General features: G+C 37.8%; 1 protein-coding gene across 12 annotated transcripts in view; it reads right to left on the bottom strand.

Annotated features, from left to right (window-relative positions):
* The window catches only part of ERC1 (ELKS/RAB6-interacting/CAST family member 1), a 554,385-nt gene that overhangs the window by 431,049 nt on the left and 97,013 nt on the right, over positions 1 to 26,323 (bottom strand). For all 12 annotated transcript variants that reach the window (XM_087855512.1, XM_087855510.1, XM_087855513.1 and 9 more), the window contains exons 3-4: positions 23,312 to 23,728; positions 6,574 to 6,648 (exon numbers count right to left, since the gene is read on the bottom strand). In XM_087855512.1, the coding sequence (XP_087711638.1) occupies positions 6,574 to 6,648; positions 23,312 to 23,728 (492 nt within the window). The remainder of the gene's footprint in view (positions 1 to 6,573; positions 6,649 to 23,311; positions 23,729 to 26,323) is intronic.

Genomic DNA, 26,323 nt, shown 5'->3' on the forward strand with positions numbered 1-26,323 from the left:
TTATCTTTAAAATTATCACAACAAAAATTTTCTTTTACAAATCTATTCAAATTAAAACTTATATTTAGTTCAAAATTAAATGCATTGAATTAATACAATCAAGAGATACTCTAAACCTATATTCTGAATTACTTGTTTAAAATTAGTGGGTGCATCCCATTTCTACCACAGCCTAAAAAAAAAAAATTAGTGGGCCACAATTCATCTCCAGGCCCATAAAGAATAAATACAGGCATAACTTGAAGATACTGTGGGCTCAGCTCCAGACCACTTTAGTAAAGTAAATATCACAATAAAGCAAGTCAAATAAATTTTTTGGTTTCCCACTGCATATAAAAGTTATGTTTATACTATAGTCTATTAAGTATATAATAGCATTATGGGGAAAAAATGTATATACCTTAGTTTAAAAATAATTTATTGCTAAAAAATACTATCATCTGAGCTTTCAGAGTCATAATCTTTTTGCTGATGGAGGGTGTTGCCTACATGTTGATAGGTACTGAGTGGTCAGGGTGGTGGCTGCTGAATTTGGGGTGACTGTGGCAATTTCTTAAAATAAGGCAACAAAGAAGTTTACCACATCAATTAACTCTTCCTTTCGTGAACAATTTCTCTATAGCATCTGACACTGTCTGACAGAATTTTATCCACAGAACTTCTTTCAAAACTAGAGTCAATCCTCTCAAACCCTGCTGCTGCTTTACCAACTAAGATTATGTAATATTCTAAATCCTTGGTTGTCATTTCAATGACCTTCACGGCATCTTCACCAGGAGCAGACTCCATCTTAAGAAACCATTTTTTTTGCTCCTCCATAAGAAGCAACTCCTCGTCTGTTCAGGTTTAGCATAAGATTCAAGAAATTCAGTCACACCTTCCGGCTCCACTTCTAATTCTAGTTCTCTTGCTATTTCTGCCACATCTGTAGCTCCTCCTCTACTGAAGTCCTGAACCCCAAAGTCATCCAGGAGGACTGGAGTCAACTTCTTTCAAACTCCTATTCAGGCTGATAATTTTACCTCTTCCCACGAATCACAAATGTTCTTACTGGCATCTCGAATGGTGAACCCCTTCCAGAAGGTTTTTGATTTACTTGGCCTAGATCCTTAAGAAGAATCATTGTCTATGGCAGCTATAGCCTTACAAAGGCATTTCTTAAATAATAAGACCTGGAAATCAAAATGACCCCCTGATCCATGGACTGCAGAACGAATGTTTGTTAGTAGGCATGAAAACAACAATAATCTCTTCATCTCCATAAGAGCTCTTCAGTGAGCGGGTGCGTTATTAATGAACGGCCATATTTTGAAAGGGATCTCTTTCCTTCTGCAGTAGGTCCCAACAGTGGGCTAAAATATTCAGTAAACCATTCTGTGACAGATGCACTGCCATCTAGGCTTTGTTTAGAGAGAACAGGCAGAGCGGACTCAGCATAATTCTTAAGGCCCCAGGATTCTGGAATGGCAAATGAGCTCTGGATTCCACTTAAAGTCAGCTGCATCAGCCCCTAACAAGACAGTCAGTCTATCTTTTGAAACTTTGAAGCCAGGCACTGACTTCTCCTCTAGCCACGAAAGTCCTAAACGACATCTTCTTCCAATAGGAAGCTGTTTCATCTACACTGAAAATCTTGTTTAGTGGAGCCACCTTCATCAGTAATCTTACTAGGTCTTCTGGATAACTTGCTGCAGCTTCTCCCTCCGTACCTGCTGTTTTACCTTGCACTTTTATGTCATGGAGATAGCCTATTTTCTTAAACCTCATGAGCCAACCTCTGCTAGCTTCAAACTTTTCTTCCGCAGCTTCCTCACCTCTCAGCCTTCACAGAATTGAGAGACTTAGAGCCTTGCTCTGGATTAGGCTTTGGCTTAAGGCAACATTGTGGCTGGTTTGATCTTCTATCCAGACCACTAAAACTTTCTCCATATGAGCAATAAGGCTGTTTCAATGTCTTATCATTCATGTGTTCACTAGAGTAGCCACTTTTAATTGCCTTCTAGAACTTTTCCTTTGCATTCACAATTCGGCTGTTTGGTGCAAGAGGCCTGGCTTTCAGCCTGTCTCAGCTTTGGACCTGTCTTCCTCACTACGCTTAATCATGTCTAGCTTTTGATTTAAAGTGAGAAACATGTAACTCTTTTCACTTAAACATGTAGAGACCATTGTAGGGTTATTAATTGGCCTAATTTCAATATTGTTGTGTCTCAAGGAATAGGGAGGCCTGAGGAAAGGGAGAGTTCCAGGGGAATGGCAGGTGGGTGAAGCAGGCAGAACACACATATTTATCAAGTTTGCCATCACAAATAGGAAGACTTTGTGGCATCCCAAAACAATTACGAGAGTAACATCAAAGATCACTGATCACAGATCACCATAACAAATATAACAATAAGGAGAAAGTTTGAAATATTGGGAGAATTTCTAACATGTGATACAGAGACATGAAGTAAGCAAATGCTGTTGGAAAAATAGCACCAAAGATCTGCCTGACGTAAAGTTGCCACAAACCTTCAATTTGTAAAAAAAAAAAAAAAAAAAAAAATACAGTATCTGCAAAACACAATAAAGTGAAGAATAAAATGAGGTATGCCTATAAACTATTCTCATTGTACTATCTGAAAATTCACCTTTAAGATTACTATACATCTTCCTGGAAAAATCAGGACGTAGTCCCTTAAGAATAACTAAAATACCAGGCATATGCATGTGAATAACCTACAAATGAAATGTGGTTGACCTCTGACATTAGTGAGGGGGGGTAATGAAAAGGGGTCAATGGAAAGAGGGATTGTATTTCTAGCACCACTAGTAATTCACACAAGACAAAACCGCCTCCAGCTACAAACTCAAGCTCCACACATCACATAGACAGCCTCTAACTTTACAAAGTCCCCCACAATGCCCCAAGAAATATTATCCATCTTCTCCCTAACTCCAACACAAATACAGAGGCAGCTCTTGACCAAATCAGCACCCTCACTACCAAATCATGTCCCATAAAAGCTTCTCCCCAAAAGGGACCAAACTATAACTCTGAAAGTCATGAGGTAGCCACTGACTGCCCAGATAAGAGACCTGCCAGGATACTCACTGAAATCAGGCCAGAAAAGCAATGTCTGATATGCTCAACTTGTTCCAGCATCAACTCAACCAGACTGGGTTTATGTGAGGACAGTCCTTCCAACAAGGTTTCTTACTCCTAGAATGTATAACAACTTAGTAGATTAATTCCTTACCATCTTACTACTCTGTACTTCCCCAGCCTTGGGTCTCCCATCATTAATCAGACAATTCCAATGAGCCTATTGGAATCCCCTGTTCCTTGTTAAATTTCCCAAATCCTCACCTTTTTTCCCCCCAAAATTGTCTCCTTACCCCAAGGTAAACCTGGCTTTCTCAAAGGATATATTTCCCGGCACTCTCTCCAATGAATGTCACTAATCTCCCAGTACCAGAGAAGAGCAGGAGAAAAGTTCTGCCTCCCTTTATTTACAGCTCACACTCCTTTTCACTCCACCCTCCTCACTGCTGCCATCTAGGGACTTCCCAATCACTCCTGGCCATCTGAAATCGTCTTTGGCCCCTGGTTCACCATCAATCTTCCCTTCAAATGCAACTCTTTGCCATCATCCTGGGATTTCAATGCCCTAACTCCATGATGGCCTTAATTCGAATGACCTCATCCACCAGTCCATTTCAGCTACCCACTTGATATGACTACCTTCTGGATCCTAAAATCACCCAGGGCTCTCTCCCCAGGCCTCTTGCACCATGACTTTCTATTTGCTGTTCTTACACCTCACAGAGATCTCCACTTCCCTGTCACATTTTCTCCCAACCTGTCGGTCCACTCTGAATTCCCTTCCTTCATACCCACACTACATTCTTGTACTGATCATGCAAACTACTCTCTCACCATTATCCTCAATTCATCTGCATCCCAATAATTCCGCCATTAACTATCCGGCAAAACTCACACCTAGAGCAGTACAGTAATTCTTCCCTGTTACTCCTCTGCTAAAGGAAAAAGAAAACAAATCAGAGGGGCGCCTGGGTGGCACAGTGGTTAAGCGTCTGCCTCCGGCTCAGGGCGTGATCCCGGCGTTACGGGATTGAGCCCCACGTCAGGCTCCTCCGCTATGAGCCTGCTTCTCCCTCTCCCACTCCCCCTGCTTGTGTTCCCTCTCTCGCTGGCTGTCTCTGTCTCTGTCAAATAAATAAATAAAATCTATAAAAAAAAAAAAGAAAGAAAAAGAAAACAAATCAGAGAAGAAGGAAGGGGAAGTGGAGTGAGAAGTGGAGTGAGAAGATGGGAGGGGGAAGAAGGCAAGAGAAGGGAGGAAGTGGAGGAAAAAAAGGCAGAGGGAAGAGAAAAGAAAATTACATCACCTTGAAGACAGCTGGGCTCTTTTATGATCTATCAATCATCTTCCTTTCCTCTTCCCCGCCAAGACTATTCTAGACCTTCATAATTCTCTCAAGCTCATGCCACACTCTCAGCAACTCAACTATTTCAGCTGTGATTTCAGCATAGCATCCACCTGACCCAACTGGGCCACCAGAATCTCAGAATCTCTTGCTTCTTAACCAAATGGCTGAAGGCTAACACAATTAAAAATAGATCCACTACCAATTAATACTATTATACTTCCCTATTCTATCAAAAGGTGAGTAACATGATTTTGGAAACACAGGTACATTCATGTGTTTTTTTCTTAGGTTTCAACAGGGCTCAGGAAATAAAATGTACAAAATGATTTGTGGGAAATGTGATCATACAACAAAACCTTTATAAGGCTCTTTCAGGATTATGTTCAAGATTGCTAATTGTCTAACTACAAAGAACACAAATTCTACTAATTTAGAATTTGTTTGGTAAATCCTTTCCCCATTGGAAATAAAGATACACACAAACAAAAATTTTTTTAAGATTTTATTTTTATTTATTTGACAGAGAGAGAGAGAGGGAACACAAGCAGGAGGAATGGGAGAGGGAGAAGCAGGCTTCCCACAGAGCAGGGAGCCCAACGTGGGGCTCGATCCCAGCACCCTGGGATCATGACCTGAGCCGAAGGCAGATGCTTAACGACTGAGCCACTCAGGCGCCCCACAAACAAAATTTTAAGAGGAAATCATTTAAATTCAGGAAAAGTTCTTAAAACTGTACTTGAGAAGCCTCTATTTACATAAAACTACATACCAATGACTAAATATTTTTGTTATATCACCAAATATTAAATAAAGGCCCAAAAAGCAAAAAGTGTCAAACTTTTTGGGGACTGTGAAGAAGCTAAAAAAGAGAGAGGTCCTTATCTATAAGAGTCTTTCTGCATTTATAAGCATGAATATGATGTTGATAAAAATAATAACGGCAGCAGCAGCTAACAGTTTACTATATGCTAGGTACTATTCAAAGTGTTTTACTTGCCATAACTAATTTAATCTATGGGATAGCACTATTATTACTGCCTTCTATCGATAAAGAAATTGAGGCATAGGGAGGTTAGGTAACTTACTCTGTGTCATGTAACTGATTCAAGTAAAGCCGAATTTTGAATCCAAGGAATTTAGAAGGCAAGCTCTTAACATAACATAGAGCCCAATGATTTCTAACTATTCATTAACTTAAGGCAGAGTTTTTTAAAGTATGTCCATGTTCAAGAAGTCTGCGTAGTCGAAACTATTTTCAATATAATACTATGACTTTATTTGCCTTCTCCACTATGTTAACATTTGCACTAAAAGGTATACAAACAATCGTGGGGGAAAAACTGCCAGTGTCTTAGGACAAGAGGCAGTAGTACCAAACCATACCAGCAGTCATTGTACTCTTCGGTGTCAGGCACTCACAGAAAAAAAAGAAAGAAATACTACAAATTTTTAAAAAATTAAGTAAGCTCTAGGCCCGAGTCATATGCTCTGCCAATTGAGCTAGCCAGGCGCCCCTAGAAATAAAATTTTTGCAAGCCTGCCTCCCATGAGAATGTCCCTAATGAAACGTAAAAACTATTACTTGTAATTAATCGCAACCCTTAGGACCACAACTTTTTAATATTCTCTGTGATGAAATGGGAAGGAACTAGGCATTTGTGCCCAGTGAAGTATGACAGTACTTGTGTGCCTCTTTGAGTTGCAACCTGCATTCGGTACCTTTTTCACGGAACATCAGTTTTACTTGAAAGAACAACTGACAAACTATGGTTACCAGACTTAGTATTAGGCAGGCATTTTCTAAAAATGAATGGATGAGCCTGTCATTTTAAGAGAATAAAGGGATCTTCAGTTCAAAAGGTTTAAGCATAGCTGATTCAAAGAAATTCTGGACAAGCCTTTTTGGTCCAGAGCTTTTTGTCCAGAGCCTTTTGGTCCTTTGAGTTACGATCTATAGCTAAAAGAGAAGAAAACTGAAGTTCTCTTAAAGTGTCATTTTCATTGTCTTACTATGTCTTCTCAATCTACAAAATAAGTGAAATATTATTACATACTACTTTCTAAAACTCACACAGGAAAGTGTGTAATAACTTAAAAGTATAAACTGACTCACAAGATTCTTTGTAGATTCTTACTTACCTTCATTTCAATAACAGTCTGCAGGGCTTTTGTTTTGGCAGAATCAGGAGCATTCTCAAATCTCCGATGCATCTCCTGTACAACAGAAGCAAAAAAGAGAGTAAGTGTCCTCCTTTTCACTCTTGTTTTTTCTTAAAGGGAGGGTAGAGAAGGACAGGGAGAGGGAGTAACTGTGTAAAAAAGGTGATTACCCCAGCCTTACAAGACACTCTGATCCCTGTCCACCAGACCTTCCCCAGAGGATCAGAGAACCCACAGGCTGCATTCAGGCTAGGGAAGTACAAGGGTCAAACATACAGGCATAAAGACTCCCTGTCTGTGGGGCGCCTGGGTGGCACAGCGGTTAGGCGTCTGCCTTCGGCTCAGGCGTGATCCCAGCGTTCTGGGATCGAGCCCCACATCAGGCTCCTCTGCTGTGAGCCTGCTTCTTCCTCTCCCACTCCCCCTGCTTGTGTTCCCTCTCTCGCTGGCTGTCTCTGTCTCTGTCGAATAAATTTTAAAAATCTTAAAAAAAAAGAGTCCCTGTCTGTGAACACCTAGTTATTTAAAATTAGTCACACAGATGAAATCACTACAACAGATGGAAACTACAACACAACCCCAGACTGGTGTGTCAATTTTCCACATGACTCTAAGACATATAAATCAGAACTCCAAATGGTCCAAAAGGGAGAACAGAAATACTCCCTTTTTAAAACGAGAAATAAAAGCAGTTACAATTAGGGCGCCTGGGTGGCTCAATAAGTTGAGCATCTGCCCCTGCTCAAGACATGATCCCAGGGTGCTGAGACCGAGTCCCACATTGGGCTCCTTGCTTGGCGGGGAGCCTGCTTCTCCCTCTGCCTGCTGCTCCCCCTACTTGTGCTATCTCTCCTTTCTCTCTGACCAATAAATAAATCTTAACAAACAAACAAACAAAAAAGCAGTCACAATCAGTCTGCATTGCACAAAGCTACTAAAAACATTTGTGGTAACCACAGCCTATCTATAGCATCTACCCCAGAGTAACAACCTGGCTACCCGTGATGAAAATCTCTCTCTAGTGGGATGACAAGTAGAAAGAAAAAAGAAGATACGGTTGTTCATGTTTATGAAATGTCACAAAAACATAACTATTCTTTTTCATCTAAATTTTAGTGAGTTCAGAATCAGGAAGAAAGGAAGCAATGGTAGTAATATCACAATTAGGGTCTTCAAGGGTCACAGTAAAGTTATCAGACCACCTCAGGCTATTTCCTGTCCAATTTTGTGAAAGTCTCTGATTTAATCAGTCAACATTTCCAAAGTACCCTGATATAGCTTCTAGTAATCTCAGGAAATACACAGATGAATACTTTCCATCTGAACTATACTCAACCATAATAAAAGGAATGTATAACACTTTAATTATATCTTTCACCTAATTTATTCATTCCTCCCTAGCCAAGGAGAATGGTTTGAGAAAAAACAGAAAACAGAACCGCACATTTCATTGAGTAGTGCCACTGAACTGACAAACGTTCTAAATTCTAAACAGTCAACAGTTTAAAAACCAGTAACTTTTGAACATCCACATTTACCAGCTGGCTGCTGAAACTATAATGCAAACCACTACTAATATATACCACCCTTTCCGCTACTTTTCTCCCTAACTCCAGCCTTCAATATTCAACAAGGTATCCCATCTGTATGTTTAACAAATACTTCAAACTCTTCATGCACAAAAGTAAACTCTTGGTGGTGCTCTAAAGCCTGCTCCCTCCTTCCAGTCACTCAGGTCAAACACCTGAGTCTTAATGCCTTCCTTTTGTTTTCATGCCACAGTCAATCAGGAAATCTAGTTAACTCTACCTTGGAAACATATCCAAAATGCAAGCACTCCCTGCCATCTCCACTGTTACCACTTGGAGTAAGTCACCAACAACAATGTATCTTTTAGGGGCGCCTGGGTGGTACAGTTGGTTAAGCATCTGACTCTTGGTTTCAAGTCAGGTCGTGATCAGGGTCATGGGATCAAGGCCCGCATCAGGCTCCACACTCAGCAGAGTCTACTTGGGACTCTCTCTCTCTCCTTTTGTCCCTCCCCCAGCATGTTCCTTCTCTCTCTCTCTCTCTCTCCTTCCCTCCCTCTCTTTCTCAAATATAATAAATCTTAAAACAAAACAAAACAAAAACTATATATATAGTTATAAAACTCTATATTATAAAACTATACAGTTTTATATATAGTTATAAAACTCTATATTATAAAACTATACAGTTTTATATATAGTTATAAAACTATATATATAGTTATAAAACTATATATAGTTATAAAACACTATATAATATATATTTTTTTTTTTAATCCAACAACAAGCTCCAAATTAGGCTCCCCACCCTTTACCTTGCTCCCCTACAGTCTATTCTCAACAGACCACTCAGAGTGACCTTTAAAGCATGAATTTAATCTTGTCACTCCTCTGCTCAAAATTCTTGTCATGGTTCCCTATCTGACTCAAAGCAGAGTCAAAGTCCCTTCAGTAGCCTACAAGACCTCATCTCTTACCACTCCTTCCTCAGTCACCATGCTTCAGCCACACTGGATTCCTTGCTGTTCCTCGAATATGCTAGGCATTCTCCCATTCCTTAGGATCTTTACACCAGATGTTCCCATTGCCTAAACTCTCTTTCATCAGTTCATGGGGAGGACTTTGTCTCCTTCAAGTCTTGACTCAAATGTCTCTTCTAGATTATTAGGTTTAGGGGCGCCTGGGTGGCTCAGTTGTTGAGCGTCTGCCTTCAGCTCAGGTCACAATCCCAGGGTCCTGGGATCAAGTCCTGCATCAGGCTCCCTGCTCTGTGGAGCCTGCTCCTTCTCCCGCTCCCCCTGCTTGTGTTCCCTCTCTCTCTGTCAAATAAATAAATACAATTAAAAAAAAAAAGATTATTAGGTTTATGAGTTGTGATAATCACACTGTGGTTACATAAGAAAATGTCCCCATATATTTCAGAGATGCATACTAAAGTCTGTAGAGGTAAATTACATCACGTTAATTTGTTTTAAAATCTTTGGTGAAAAAAGAAGGAGAAGGAAAAAACAGAACACATGAAGCAAGTGTGGCAAAACTTTGGTAGTTGGTCTACCTGAGTGATAAGTATAGGTTTGAAATTTTTCATTAAAAAATTAACATTTAACGTTAGCACAACATACCTTATTTTAAAACTTAAAACTGACAAAAAAAAAACCCACATGTCCTTTCCACTTTACCTTACTCTACTTTTCATTCTCCCATAGCATGTATCTTCTAACATATGAATGAATGAGTGACTGAATAACAAATGGCTACCAAACTTCCAAGAATTGGCTCTTTAAAGAGGGAATCTTTGAATCACTTTCTACTCCTGTGCTGAATTACATACACCTCCTCTACCTTCTATATAGCCCTCCTCTAACACTTACTATATTGTATTTGGAATAATCTTCTCTAACATACCAGACTGTAAACTCCTTCAGAGCAAAATTGTCCTTTGTATTTCTCAGGCACTGTGTGACATGTAAGCAATCACTAAAAATTATTTCTCCTCCATATCCACTCTTCTTTTGCTGGATGAAGGAAAGACTGAAAAAATGAATAAATTATCAGCTAGTTTTCTTCTTCACCTCTCTACTGGACGACTCCTTCTACCATATCAAATACAGGACCTCCTTGTTCCTAAATCTAATAGCTGTTGTCAGACCACATCCTTTCTGAACTCCATGTAATAGCTTTTTTTTTTTAAACCATAGAGAGAGTTAAGGGAGGAACATCTTTAAAATTTTCGACTGCCTTACATTAAAGAATTATCCTAGCTCTAAAGGCTTATTCTCTGTCCTCTCCCCTATCCTAAGCACAGACAGACATTTTCTAAATTCCATCCCTGGAACTCTTCTCAGTTCTATAGCCCCATTCCAGGGACTCCACCAGCCCAAAGAGAAACTTAATATGAATTAGAAAAAAAAGCAACCCCTCTGGAGTAGATGCAACCTCATCATGAAACACTGGTTGAGTTTTAGGCCTCACTTGCTCCATCAGCAGGAAGCTCTTGTTTGGCTGAATAACATGCACACCAACCATACAAGGTAGCCCTTCCCCAATCCCACGGATTCAACTACAGTTGACTCTTGAACAACATGGGTTTGAACTGTGCTGGTCCACTTATACATGTATTTTTTTTTAAGATTTTATTATTTATATTTATTAGAGAGAGCATGAGCCGGGGGGAGGGGCAAAGGGAAAAGCAGCAGACTCCCCACTGAGCAGGGAGCCCAACTAGGGCCTGCATCCCAGGACCCTGGGGACCATGACCTGAGTTAAAGGCAGACACTTAACCAACTGAGCCACCTAGGCACCCTTATATGTATTATTTTTTTGATAAATATAGTACAGTACTATAAATGTTTTCTCTTATGATTTTTTAAAAACATTTTCTTTTCTCTAGCTCACCTAAAGAATACAGTAAATAATACATATAACATACAAACTATGTGTAAATCAACCATTTATGTTATAAGTAAGGCTTGCAGTCAACAGTAGGTTATTAGTAGTCAAGTTTTGGGGGAGTCAGACATTCTTTGCAGATTTTCGACTATACAGGGGTCAGCTCCCAACCCCCTCATTGTTCAAAAGTCAACTGTCTTACCTTTCCATGGATAACCTGCAAAATCTATTTATCCAACCTTGTAGTGGACATCTATCACTTTTTCTTGCTATGATATCTAATCTCCCTTCTATGTTTGGGGATTCCACATTTTAAGACAGTCTTCTTTCCACAATAAAAGCTAAAAATGCCACATACTTTTTTCCCCAACCTTTCTTGCAGTTAAAGCCCAGACACAAAACCTAATCTCCCCAACCAGACACATACATCACTTACTTTGAATCAGAATCATTTTATTTATTTATTTATTTATTTTTATTTTGTTATATTAATCACCATACAGTACATCCCCAGTTGTTGATGCAATGTTCCATGATGAATCAGAATCTTTTAACAGAAGACTTGGGGACATGAACAGTGACAGCTTTGGCAATGAGTGGCAGAGGCAGCAGCTACCTCAAGCTCCCAGTCTCAGGAAATGGCAGAGGTTCCAAGGGTAGTGTGTAGTGTCCGTGGTGTCAGCCGAACAAGCTGCTGGGTCTGTGCTCTGCACCAAGAGCAGCACTGTTTCCACCAAACCAAAAAAAGGAGTACGATGGATCTGAGACTGTTTTTGGCTATATAACTTCTGCACCCAGGCTCTCCAGCCCTCCTAGAGATTCTGCCTGGGTTATAGTTAACAGTCTCCCAAAGTTGATCTCCCTATTAACACACTAGAAAACTGTTGCTTTAATTTTTAATTATTTCTTTCTCTACCTCTCCATTCAAACAATTCATCCACATCACCAATGAATTCCAAGGTGCCAAATCTAGTGGACACCTTTCTGTCCTCATCTTCCTAGAACTCTCAGAGGCATTCAAAGCAGTGGGCCACTCCCTCCTATACACACATTTTCTCTTGACTATTATGTCACCATCCTCTCCTATTCTTCTTTCTCTCCAAGTGCTCCTTCTGTTTCTTTTGCAGGTTCTTCCTTCTAAATTAGACCCCTAAATACTATAGTGACCCGGTGACAAGTCCTATTACCTCTTCTCTTTTCCATCTAAACTCTCTAATCCATAACATTGCTTAAAATTCAACTGAAACACTAGTGAATTCCTAGGCCCTTTGCTCTGATTTCAGACTCATTTATCCAACTTCCCATTTGATATCTCTATTTAGATGTCTAATAGGTAATTTATATTCTTCATAACAAAAATCATGATTTTTCTCTTCCTTAATCTAACCCCTTATCTGATGAGTGTGATGAGAAATGAGTCTTCTCCATCTCATTAAATGGCATCACCTTCCCAGGCCTCTCAGCCAAACACCAGGGTCTCATTCTCCACAGATCTTCATTTCCCACAACCAAAGAGAAGGCAGGGATTGTTCCATCTTCAAAATATGTCTTGAATTATTCCACTTCACTCCATTTCCAGTTCAGCTGAGCCCTAGATTACTACAACAGCCATTAGTTTCCTTCTACTTCCTCTGTCCATTCTCAAGAGAGCACCAGGGTAATCGTCATAGAGCATCAACAAATTATACAGTTAAGTCTGCTTTGAATCCTTCGATGAGTTTCCCATTTACTTCTCACTCTCTACAAAATCAACATGATCTAACCATAATGGATAGAAGACTGGCCCCCTCCTCTTGTGAACTATTTTAAAATTAGATAAAATGCACAAAGTAACTGTTTTCAGACATTGGAAAACAAGCAACTAGGTCTATGATCCTTTGAAAGAAGAGAAACAAACATTGATGGCCCAGACTTGCTATTCAGTATGTGAAGCAAGGAGAGGAAGCCCAAAAAGAAAACAGCAGTCATGCAGAACTCAGAAGACAGATCAATGGATAAGACTCCTAAGACAGTGGAAATGTACAGAGCAGAGTCTAATCTGACATGGGTCCCCTTGAGTCTGGCCAAACACTAAGTGTGCGCGTGCACAGGGCAAGACTCCACAATCTCAGACAACAATTACTAGCGACAGAACTACCAGAGTGCTCTGAGTTGAGCAACTACCTGAACTCACATGGGGCTTGGAAAAATTCTAGTTCCAAACAGCCAAAGTAAGGAGAACATCAGAGGCATTTAGCAGAGACACCAGAAAGGCCAAGTCTTAGAAGTAAAGCTAATTTAGCCCTGAAAAAGGAAAAGCTATCTACGTCAGCCCTAACAGCATTTAAAAGCAAGTCTTCTGAAGATCAAGTTAATCCACAATTAAGTTAATTTTCACAAGGCAAAGCACTTCACTAAGGAAGAGAGTAAAATCCAGAACACACTACTCCAGGACAAAATCTCAACACATTAGTTCAGGCCATAACAATCTCTCACCTACATTAAAACAACAAACTCAGCAGCTTCCTCCGAGCCTCCAGTTTGTCCACATTTAATTTATTCTCCACACTGTAAGCAAGAAGATGAATTGGGCACACAGCAGATGTTTAATAATATTTATTCAATAAAATGAGTGTAAAACTTTAAAAAGTATAAGCGAAAATAAAATGAATCCTGCTAATTGTAAATAATCACCTATACTTTACATTTTTCATTTGGTATTTCAGTATCAACTTGAAAATATTAAAACTGCATTTCTTTGAAATACCTCACAATTCAGATAGTGAACTAATTTTATCTGACTTCTTTCCTATTATCTAATTCCAAATAAGGTAGATTTCCAAATGTCTTAAGGTTAAACGATAATAATTTATTTTAAATGTTAGCAAACATATAAGCAAAACATAAAACAGAAATCCATTTGAACAAAAAAAAATCCTCCTCTGCTAAGGAACTAGGATGCATTTTAAACCATTCACGGGCATAAAGTTTTCCTATTAAGACATTTCTAAACTGATCACTTGTAACAAATTTCCATTCAGAGGCCTGCACATTAAAACTCATTATGAACACATCTTGCAGTCAGTGAGCTGATAAACTCCCCTTTCGCACTGAGTACATCAAGCCTCTGACTCATGCACTGTTAATACAGAGAGGAGACTGGAAATAGAAATGAATGCACTATTCAAATAAATATGAGAACTAGAATATTCTATTTGCTTGCTCTATTTCACTCCTTTGGCCTGAAATTTTTCTTTCAAAAACAATTAAAGTACAGGTAGGATTACCTAGATCTGGTTATACTGCCAACTGTGGTAGACAATAGAAAAGGTGTTCATGTTCTCTCATTAATTTAGCAAAGAATAATGACTAATCTAGAGTTAGAAAACAAGCAAGTTAGGAATATTCATATTTTTCTCTTTTTAGTAGTTTCTTTTAAAAAGTAAGTCAACTTTTACTTACACAACTGAGAAAAAGGAGTATTTGTGACTGAAAAGTAGTACTTACGTCCGAAATTTTTTTTTTAAGATTTTATTTACTTATTTGAGAGAGAGTAAGAGAGAGAGAGAGCAGGGTCAGAGGGAGAAGAAGACTCCCTACTGAGTGGGGAGCCTGACACAGGGCTCGATCCTGGGTCCCCAGGATCATGACCTGAGCTGAAGGCAGACGTTTAACCAACTGAGCCACCAAGGCGCCCCAGAAATTTCTTTTATTCAGTTTCAGGTTTTAGTCCCCAGCACCCGTGGTTCAGGGGTAGAAGTTCCAGATTGCTTGTGAGGCCCCCTAATAGATTCAATCCCCCACACAAGTTCTGGGTTTACTATACTCAAAACACAGAGGAGACAGGAATAAAGAAGATGGGGAGAATAAGCAGAAAGAATCCTTGCTGTTCTCTGTGTCAGAAATCATTATACTTTAACCCTTTACTACCTCTAGTAATGGCATTACTCTGAGAAAATGTGATCTTCTTGTCAAAATGGAAACAGGCACAAATGACATAAGGAAATGGGGAAGAATAACCTGAATAAGGTATGCAACTGTCCATATTTTCTAAAATCAGTACAAAGCAGCAAACAAACTTGGAATCTCCTTTTTTTTATTCTTCCTATGCTTTGTCTGCTATTTCTATTTTTCTCTTATTTCTTTTTTTCCCTCCTATCTTCTCTGCTTCTACCTTACAACTGCCGAAGACAAAAATAAGCATTCCTCAGATATAATAGTTAGATTCAGAATTCCTAGCCTAGAACCTAGTCAAATAGTAGTACTTTTACCCTCAAACATTTCTGTAAACCCCAACATGATAGCAGTTATGCTAACAAGGTTTGTTGATTGAAATATTATAGACACAAAAACTAGCATGAATGTAATAATGTTTTAAAACAAATTTATAGGGGCGCCTGGGTGGCTCAGTCATTAAGCGTCTGCCTTTGGCTCAGTCGTTAAGCGTCTGCCTTCGGCTCAGGGCATGATCCCGGCGTTCTGGGATTGAGCCCCACATCAGGCTCCACCACTGGGAGCCTGTTTCTTCCTCTCCCACTCCCCCTGCTTGTGTTCCCTCTCTCGCTGGCTGTCTCTATCTCTGTGAAATAAATAAATAAAATCTTTAAAAAAATAAAATAAAATAAAATAAAAATAAATAAAGCAAATTTATATTTTATTTACCACAACAGCATCTACATTTCTAAAATTCAAAGCATATACAGGTATGAAATATATTGTTTATTTGGCCTACAGATAATGTCTGGTATGCATACGAAATGCAGATCCGAAAAATTCCACAGCCAACTTAGGTATGTTCTGCCAAGAGACTGAGAACTCAAACTTGGGTCTCAAACTTTGGTGTGTAACAGAAGTACCTATAAAGCTTGTTAAAACTCCGTATGCCCAAGCCCCAAGCACTGACCAAGACAAGTCTTGACGGTGGGGTTGAACATCTGTCCAATAAATGTCTTCACTTTTCTATCAATCAAAGGAAAAGTACTACAGTAAACAATATAAGATCTAACAATAAGTAGTCCCATAAAAATGTAATTTCAGTACAAACTAAATATGACGCTTAAATTTATTTTTTCTTCCTCTTTGGCTTTTATTTGGGAGAATATTTACTTGTTATCTACAGAATCATTACCATAAACAAAATGGAAAACTAATCACAAATGCTACTGGATATGAATGCCATTTTAATGTTACAGTACTTCATCAAATCTAAGATGTCATTGATTGTAGTACATATCACTGTTTTACGTAGTGGAAAGAAAGGGAGGAAATACCTCCAAATAAACTATGACACAAAGCTTTATCATTCAAAATTTTTATTTTATACTGACTGTAAGAGTTATCTTTTATTTTACCAAAGTTTAACTATATACCTCTTTTAACTGTTTTTATAACTTTCCCCATGCCAGTAACTATGGTTTCAATGCCAGTTCACTACATGATATTACTGATGACATACTGATCAACAATTAAAGTTAACATGAGAAATACCAACAATGCTCATACCCTCAACTAAAGTGGTTACAAAAGGAACAGGTATGAATGTGAATGCACAGGCAAACAAATCCAGCACGACTACTGCTTGCCGACCGACTGTACAATGCCAGCAAGGTTAAGATTTAACTCAATTCCATATTAAAATAAGAAAAACTGTGAGTCTTAGATTGATGAAATACTGATTTTTTTAAAAATATATATATTTTCTTTATTTATTTGACAGAGAGAGACAGCAAGAGAGGGAACACAAGCAAGGGGAGTGTGAGAGGGAGAAGCAGGCTTCCCGCCCAGCAGGGAGCCCAATGCGGGGCTATCCCAGGACCCTGGGCTCATGACCTGAGCTGAAGGCAAATGCCTAAGGGCTGAGCCACGCAGGCGCCCCATGAAATACTGATTTTTTTTAAAGATGGACAAAGTCCAATAAATAACAAAACCTATGGATATCTTGGTGTTGCCAACTTTCACTTCTTTTTGACTTTCTTGATCCACTAGTAATACAATTTGCAAAGGTCATTTCAAGTCCCACTCACCTAACCTAGATTAGAGCTGTTAAGTTCTTTATTAGACTTCCCTGTTCACTCCTGACTCTCCCTCCCCCATTCATTCTGAACACAACCAGAGTAAATTGTAGAAGGCAAACCAGATCTTAACATTCCCTTGATTAAACATTGGAATGGACTCTTCTTGCACTTTGAGTATAACAATCACATTACCTGCAAGGATCATGGAAGGCAAGTGCTTTGTCTCCTAGAGGGCATGTTTTGTTCACTGTTATTTCCCTACTGCTTTGTACATGGTTAGTGCCCAGTAAATATCTGATGAATGAAAGGAATGTATTTGGCCCTGGCTACCTCTTCAACCTGTCATCTGATGCCAGCCTTCACCTTATACAATTTACTTTTGCCCTCTAACCATCTTGTTCCCTCAAAATTCCTTCCCATCAGGCCTTTTGAAACTGTTAACCTTTCTTCACAAAATGACTTTATCCAAATGCTCAGCAACATTTTCTCTTTGTCTTTCTTCAGAACTCCCTTAAGGGGCACCTCCTCAAAGATACTTATCCTATTTACAGAAATCACCTCCCCCAACATAATTAGACTCCACCCAATCATGTAGTTCATCTCATAATTATCAGTTTACAGTCTCCCACCAGATTTTTAAATTCTAGGAAGGCAAAGACCATATGTGCTGACATGAAAAATGTATACACCATGACTATCCCAGGATCAAATACATATCAGAGGCTCAATAGATATTTGTTGAATAAATGAGAAAGGAAAGGTGATACCAAGGGCCTCTAGCCTCTTATTGTTTTAGAAACAATCTCTATGTATTAGTCTAGCCATACATTACAAAGCTTTACCCCAAATTATCATTTTAACTTTTGTTAACTGTATTTTCTAACATACACAAATTTAATTCTTTAAGGTTCTTGCTATGGTAATGAAAGATTCTTTTCTATCTCAAGATTATATTAAAAGTTTTTTACATGAATTTTCTTCTATTTATTTTTTACTTATTTATTTTTTTAAAGTTTTTATTTTTTTAAAAAGTAGCTCTTTATTTCATCCAGAATTTAATTTGATATAATGATGTAACTGTTTTCCAAATGGATGGCCACTATTTCAAAACATCCATTATATACTGAAAACTATATTATTTCTGGATTCTATTCTGTTTCATGATCTAGCTATCTATTGCTGTGCCAGTACCACACATTTTAATAACACTGTGTTTAAAATACGTGCATCATGATCTATTTAAGCAAGTGTTCCTGCACTATTCTTCTTGCAAATAAACCACAACATCATTAAGGCATGTTTCAAATCATTCCCATTACGATTACATTAAATTTACAGATTTGGGGTAAAGTGACATCTTTATATTAATGTTCCCATCTACACTGTAATGAAAATTTAGCGTATCCTTTCCATTACCGTTACAGATATTATGTATTCCATTTCCTTATCTAATTGTACCACCTAACACTTCCAAAATAATGTTAAATACTGATGAACACAACCATCTTTGACCTCTTTCTAACTTCAATGGGCATTTCTAGTATGTCTCAGTAAGCTTGATGCTGGCTATACGTTTGAAATATGTTTATAATATACATTTATTATGTTATTATTTATTTAAATCTTACCATAAAAGTAACATTCAATTCTTACTTTTATTCATTTTGTTTCATTTTTCAATGAAAATGTCTGTAACATTTTACCTAATATCTTTGAGACAATTATCAAATACCACAAGGTTCTCTTTTCCTTTTACCTAATACAAATTGTAACTATGTATGACATATTGAGCCATTCTGGCATTCCTGGAATAAACTCCTTTTGATCAGAGTACCATCATTTTATCATAATGCTGATTCTATCTGCTAATATTTTATTTATAATATGTATAACTGAACTCATAAGCAAAACTAGCTTTGGGGTTTAACTTGTTTTCAAACCTTCATCAGGTTTTAGTACCCAGTGGTCCCACCAGGGAAAAAAAACTCAAAACACTATCCTTTCTACAAGTTCCAGGTTTAAATTTTGCCTGCATTTCAACGTATTCATCTAACATTTCTTGAGGACCCACTGTGTATTTGTTAGACACTAGCAAAATACAGATTTTTTTAAAACACGTATCTTTGGTGGGGCACCTGGGTGGCTCAGTCAGTTAAGTATCCGTCTCTTGATTTCAGCTCAGGTCATGATCTCAGGGTCCTGAGATGGAGCTCCAGGTTAGGCTTCCCGCTCAGCAGGAAGTCGGCTTGAGGATTATCTTCCCCTCCCTCTGCCCCTCCCCCCAACTCTCTCAAGTAAATAAATAAATCTTTAAAGTAAACTTTTAAAAAAAATGTATCTTTGGGGGCACCTGGCTGGCTCAGTAAAAGGAGCATGGGATTCTTGATCTCAGGGTTGTGGGTTCAAGCCCTAAATTGGCTGTAGAGATTACTGAAAAATACAATCTTCAGGGGGGTGCCTGGGTGGCTTAGTTGGGCAGGTGACCAACTCTTGATTTCAGCTCAGGTCATGATCTCAAGGTCATGAGACTGAGCCCTGTGTCAGACTCCGTGTTGGTCATGAAGCCTGCTTAAATTTCTCTTTATCCTTCTGCTCTTCTACCCCACCCCCACCCCCCAGCTCGCAGTCTCACTCTCAAAAAAAAAATAAAATCTTTTTTAAAAATGCATCTTTGATGTAAAAACTTAAGTGAATGATGAACAAACACACATGTAAATATAAATATACTATGATTGATTCATCTACATATGTGTATAAAGCTGCACAAGGAAAACTTCGCAGAAGAACTGAATTTTGGTTTAAGTCTTGAAAGGTAAATAAGAGAAACAGAAAAGAGAACAAGAATTCTAAACATTTTTTTTTTTTTTTTTTTTGGACATTTGGTCCCAGGGGCACCTGGGTGGCTCACGCAGTTAAGCATCTGACTCTTGATTTCACTCAGGTCACAATCTCAGGGTTGTGAGATAAAACCCCACTTAAGGAGTTTGCTTCTCTCCCTCTGCCCCCACCCACTCATGCTCTCTCGCTCTCTCCCTCTCTCCCTCTCTCTAAAATAATAAACCTTTAAAAAAAAGAACATTTGTTTCTGAAGCAATCATTTCCACTTGCTCTTAAATAATTTTAATTTGTATGACCCAAAAAAATGATATTATGTTACTAATGGCAACAGGAATTGTGTATTGGTATGATTGACAAGGCCTTTATTTCTTTTTTTTTTTTTTTTTTAAAGATTTTATTTATTTATTTGGCAGAGATAGAGACAGCCAGCAAGAGAGGGAACACAAGCAGGGGGAACAGGAGAGGAAGAAGCAGGCTCATAGCTGAAGAGCCTGATGTGGGGCTCGATCCCATAACGCCGGGATCACGCCCTGAGCCGAAGGCAGGCGCTTAACCGCTGTGCCACCCAAGCGCCCCTAGGGCCTATATTTCTTTCCACATTATGTACATAAATGGGACTTGATATTTGTAGAGCTTGTTATTTGAAAATCAGTCTTAAATTCATGTTTTTTTCTACCAGTTTTTCAAATTCACCATCTTTCTGATTGTTCTCTGCCAGAATAACAATGTGGCTTTTCACAATCCTTAACTATTCATCACTTATTAACTCCCAAACTCAAAATTAAATAGACGTAATAAAAAAGAATGAGATCTTGCCACTTATGACAACATGGATGGACCTAGAGGGTATCACGCTAAGTGAAATAAGTGAGACAAAGACAAATATCATATGATTTTACTTATTTGTGGAATCTAAAAAACAAAATAAATGAAAAAACAAAAAGCCAAAACACTCCTATAAATATAGAGAACAAACTAATGGTTGCCAACAGGGGAGATGGGTTGGGGGGGATGGGCAAAATGGGTAAAGGGGAGGGGGAGGTACAGGCTTCCAGTCATGGAATGAATAAGTGACAAGGATAAAAGGTACAGCAGAGGAAATATAATCGATGGTATTGTAATAGCATCGTGTGGTGACAAATGGTAGCTAATATTGCGGTAAGCATAGCGCATTATGTATAAACTTGTCAAATCACTATATTGTACATTTCAAATTAACATAACATAGTATGTCAACTCTACTTCAATTTAAAAATTTTTTAAATAAGTGGGCATAGGTAGAAATATTCAGAACAGAAGCATTGAAAACATAACATTCAAAATTCATGGTGCTGGAACGGATTTCCTGTTGCATGGTGTGTAAGATTATCACAATTTCTCTAACAGTGTTCTATGGCCAGGCCATAAAGTAAATTAAAAGTAAACTGAAACAAACTCAGGATGTTCCTTGACATAGCAGTTGATTAACGATTTTCTAAGATACTACCGTCTGGTAATTTGAAGAGCATAACATGTACATAGCTGCAGATTAATCATAAGAACACATTATATGCTGCTGGGAAGATAAACTAGTCCAATCACCCTGGAAGACAGGATTATTCGGTTTTAAAAATGTACACGCACTTTGAGCAAATTCATTTCTAGGAATCTGTCCTAAACACAAAAATCAATGTACAGAGATATATGGTTAAGGATATTCAGTGCAGCACAGTTTTATAATACTGAAAAATTAATATGAAAATAAAATTTTCAACAGTAAAGGGTATTCAAATAAATGTAAATGGAACTTTATAAATTCATCAGAAATTACAAGTCTCTACATTAACCTGACAAAAGAAAGGTGGTCAAAACAAATTATTAAGAAAAGCAGGTGACATTGCATTATGCATACCTGCACTAATACAATAGCCGCTAGCTGCATGTCAACACTTTAAATTTGATCAACTAAATTTAATTCTGGATTAATTATATTTAAAAGAATTTAAAATTCAGTTCCTCAGTCACACTAGCCACATTTCGAGGGCTCCGTAGGCACATGTAACTAGTGGCTACCATAATGAACAGAGCAGATACAGAACATTTCCATCATCGCAGAAAGTGATACTAGACAATACTAAATGATAGTATTCTTTCTTTTTTTTTTTTTTTTTTTAAGATGTATTTGTTTACTTGAGGGAGAGAGAGCACAGGGAGGAAGGAGTAAAGAGAGAGAATCCCAAACAGACTCCCCACTGAGTGCAGAGCCCGAGGACACGGGGCTCGATCCCTGGATCACACAACCCTGAGATCATGACCTGAGCCAAAATCAAGAGTCATATGCTCAACCGACTGAGCCACCCGGCGCCCCTAGTATTCTATCTTCTTAAGAGAAAGAAATAGAAACAACGTATACATAATAAAAATGACTAATGACTGGAAATATATATGTAACAGCAGTAGGTAATGATACCTGGAGTTTTAATTTTTTGCTAACCTATTTCCTAATCTTATTACAATAACATTCAATGAACTGATTGTATAATAAAATCATGTATTTAAAAAACACTGAATTTCCCCTTTATCAAAAGTAAAATAACTTCACTGTAAATAAGTATTTCAGAATTTTTATAAAAGAAGAAGTTACAGAACTTCAAATTTAGAAGTATTCTTTTAAAGTTTCTATCTTTCTGCTTGGGGAATATTCCATTTTTTTAAATTTCTTTCCTCATATTTCATTCAGACTGGCACTAATACAATTCTGAGATATTTCTCCCCATCTAAATGGCTGAAGTCTTGACCACATATAGAGAATTATTTGTCAACTTTTTTTAATTCATTTTTCATTTATACTTTCTTAAAATGAATCATTACCTAGAGAAGTGAAAAATTACCAACAGTCACAGTGGTCAGCTAAAGTGTGAGTTTCCTCTATAAAAAATAACTGCAGTGTGCCTCTATGTCATTCTTTCTCACTGTGCCTCCATGGTAGCAAATGATTTTTATTACATATCTTTTATAGCAAGGCAAGTTTCCATGGAAACCACGGGGCAAACATCCATTACTACTGCCAAGGATTACATAAGCACACCTAAACAGAGGTAACCACTTACTTTCTTTTAGTAATATTCTAAAATTAAATAATAGGTACACTGATTCTTGTTTTGTTGCGTGTGTCTCTAAGAACAAATTAAGAGATGAGTAACAAAGAAAATTCTGTGCCCCTCTAGCAACAAAATGAGTCTACGGAAACGAAATGGAGAGGGGGGAAAAAGACACAGAAAGTTATCAAGCCAGTACACAAACCAGTCAATGCCATCTCATGCAAGAGAGCAAATCAGAATAGAAATCAGTGAAGCACTTAAACACCAAAGAAGAAATTCCCTTCCACTAACTCGGTAGAACATATAAATTTATCTAAGCCAAGATGCTGACTAATCAGAGGAAAAAAGACCATCAGCAAGTCTAAACAACGGAAAAAGCATCACTCACCTCTCTCAACATACTGTTCTCTTTTTCCTTCTGCTCCAAAAGGCTTTCTAGGTGGTGGACATGCATCTCTGCCTCTGCCAGTCGTCTTGTTCTCTCATGGTCTTCTTCAGTAGCCTTAGCAGAAAGTCCTTTGCTCTGCAACATCTCCAAAAGTTTCTTGATGGATTCATCCCGAGCATTTAAGGTTTGCTTCTGAGTCTCAATACGCAGCTCCATTTCCTCCAAAGTCTTTCGAAGAAGGAACAGCTCTTTGGCCTGCCGCTCATGCTCAGCATGTAGCCTCTGAAAGTTCTCCTCCGTCAGCTCTGCCACACAGGGTTCACCAGTCCTACTGTTACTATCTTGCTGAAACAGCTGGTTCAGGTCCCTTTGGATCCGCAATTCATCCTGGAGAGCTTGGATTGTCATTTGCATGTGCTAGAACCAAGACAAAAAAGAAAACCCCAAATCAGGTTTTCTCCTCAAGTAGGAAAAAAAAAAAAAAAAGCAGATTGAGGAAGTCAGAAAGTAGCTACCACAGCTCTCAGAACACTGAATTCAATAAATTAGGATTCGCTTTATTCTGTTTTACATTGTCTTAAAAAAATGATTGAGATAATCTATAAAATCTCAGTTATTTAACTTCTGTTTATTCCCAACAGGAAACAAGGTAAGTACAACAGCTCCTAACTTTGCATGAGCCATGACAAAATAAAAATATTGTTCAAAATCAATAGAAGGTATTACATAGAACTAAAGGGGGGGGGAGGAAAAAGCGGAAATCTACAGAAATACAAACACATCATACAAAGTTTCACCAAAACGGGTGCCTGAAGAATGGCGCAGTCAGTTGAGTGTCCAACTCTTGGTTTCGGCTCAGGTCATGATCTCTGGGTTATGAGATCAAGCTCTATACTGGGCTCCCTGCTCAGCAGGGAGTCTGCTTGAGATTCTCTCTCTCATCCTCTCTCCCTTTGCCCCTCCCCCCATGGCTCACGCACACTCTCTCTCATATAAATAAATTAATTTAAAAAAAAGTTTTACCAAAAAATATAAAGGATATCAAAATACAAAATGACTTTTAAGGATTTAAATTCACATATTTAATAACTAACATTTAATGAGTAGTATCAACTAACTTGTGCCAAATTGTGCCAAGCACTTTTTATGTGTTAATTCACTTAATCTTCATGACACATGTGCTATTATTTTGATTTTATGGATGATGATACTAGTCTTACAGAAATTTAAGTAACTTGCCCAAGATCACACAGTAAATGGAGATTTCACTGAAATCAAAGCTGTTCTCCCAGCCTACTGAAACTAGTACTACCCAGAGAAAAAAACACAACTTGAAGCTTTCAAAAAAGGGGGGGAAAAACAGACTATGAGAGCTTTTCATACAGGGAAAGATAACAATATAGGTGAGTAATTAAATGAAGATGTTAATGCAGATAAACTACAACATGAGAGAGCGTATCTTTAGCCTGTACCCCTAATGAAGGTATATGAACCTTTAATCTGAATGGATAAACTGCAGCTATTATACAAAGAATCTAAAAGTATGTCACAAGAATCATATTTTTAGAAATGAAGAAGCAACAACAAAATCACTCCTTCTATTGAAGGTATTTAAGGACTAGCAGTATGCCACAGTGGAAAGGACATGAACCCACAATCAGAAGACATGGATTTTAGCACCAGCTCTCACAGTAACTGCTATGCAATTTTGGACACAATGCCACTTTCTGCATTTCAGAGTCCTCATATTTAAAAATAAATAAGGATTTAAATACCTGCACCATCTTTTCATAGAGTTAATAATATCGTGGAAATCTTTGTAGTTTATATTTTAAAAACATACATTGTTGAAAAATTTGGGCAGACTACAAAATAGCAGTGTAGTAAATATCTCAAAGAAACAATCTGGCAAGGGTACAAAGGTGTATGTACAAAGATACTCATTCTTGTTTGTAATAGTGACACAATTAGAAACAACCTAAATAGATATTAATAGGTGATGAGCTACAGTAAATGAAAAATGCCCAATTTAATACTATGCACCCGTAAAAAAATAACAATGTGGATTATATTTACTGATTAAAAATTATGATCACAATGTATCATTTTAAGTATAAAAAAGCTGACTACACAATACCAAGTATTGGATGATCTCAATTCTAATTTTTTAAAAGAGCATATATACATGGAGAGAAAAGTCTAAAAGGATCTAGAAACAATCACCAATGACTATCTCTGGGTGTGGACAGTTTTTACATTTTTTTCATAGTTTTCTATACTATTTAACCATGTAATCCGTTTGTAATTAAAAAAAAAAAAAACTCTTTTTACCTAAAACTAAGAGAAACAGACTTCAGAGATATCTACCTGGGTGCAGAACACTGTGTTCAATTTATTACCACTTTTGTTAAAAGGGAGTAATATTTACTATAAATCAAATATTCATAAGAAATAAAAATATTTCTGGAAAGTCACATAAATAATTTTTTTAAACAGTAAAACTAGAGGGTGCCTGGGTGACTCGGTTGGGCATCCAACCCTTGATTTCGGCTCGAGTCATGATCTCAGTCAGGGTCAGGAGATCAAGCCCTGTAACGGGCTCTGTGCTGAGCATGGAGCCTGCTTGGGATTCTCTCTCTCCCTCTCCCTCTACCCTTCCCTATCTCTATCTCTCTCTCTCTCTCTCTCATTAAAAAAAAAAAAAAAAGTAAAACTAGAATAGTTGAGGGACAACTTGTAAGAATACTTTACTAGAAATTTATTATATTCCTCTTGAAATTTTTTTTACCTGAAGTACAACTGACATTGAATTTTTTTTAGTAATAGCTTTACTGAAATACAATTCACATACCATAAAGTTCATCTGTTTTAAGTGTACAATCAGTGCTCTTTAGCATATTAAAAGTTGTACATCAAACACTACTAATTCTAGAACACTTCCATCACCCCTTAGAGAAATCCCATGCCAATTAGCAATTGCTTCCCATCTTCGCTCCTCCCAACTTTCCTCTT

This window comes from Ursus americanus, chromosome 25 (assembly GCF_024610735.1).
Source record: "Ursus americanus isolate L20-20 chromosome 25, mUrsAme1.1.p, whole genome shotgun sequence".
NCBI classification, from domain to species: Eukaryota; Metazoa; Chordata; class Mammalia; order Carnivora; family Ursidae; genus Ursus; species Ursus americanus.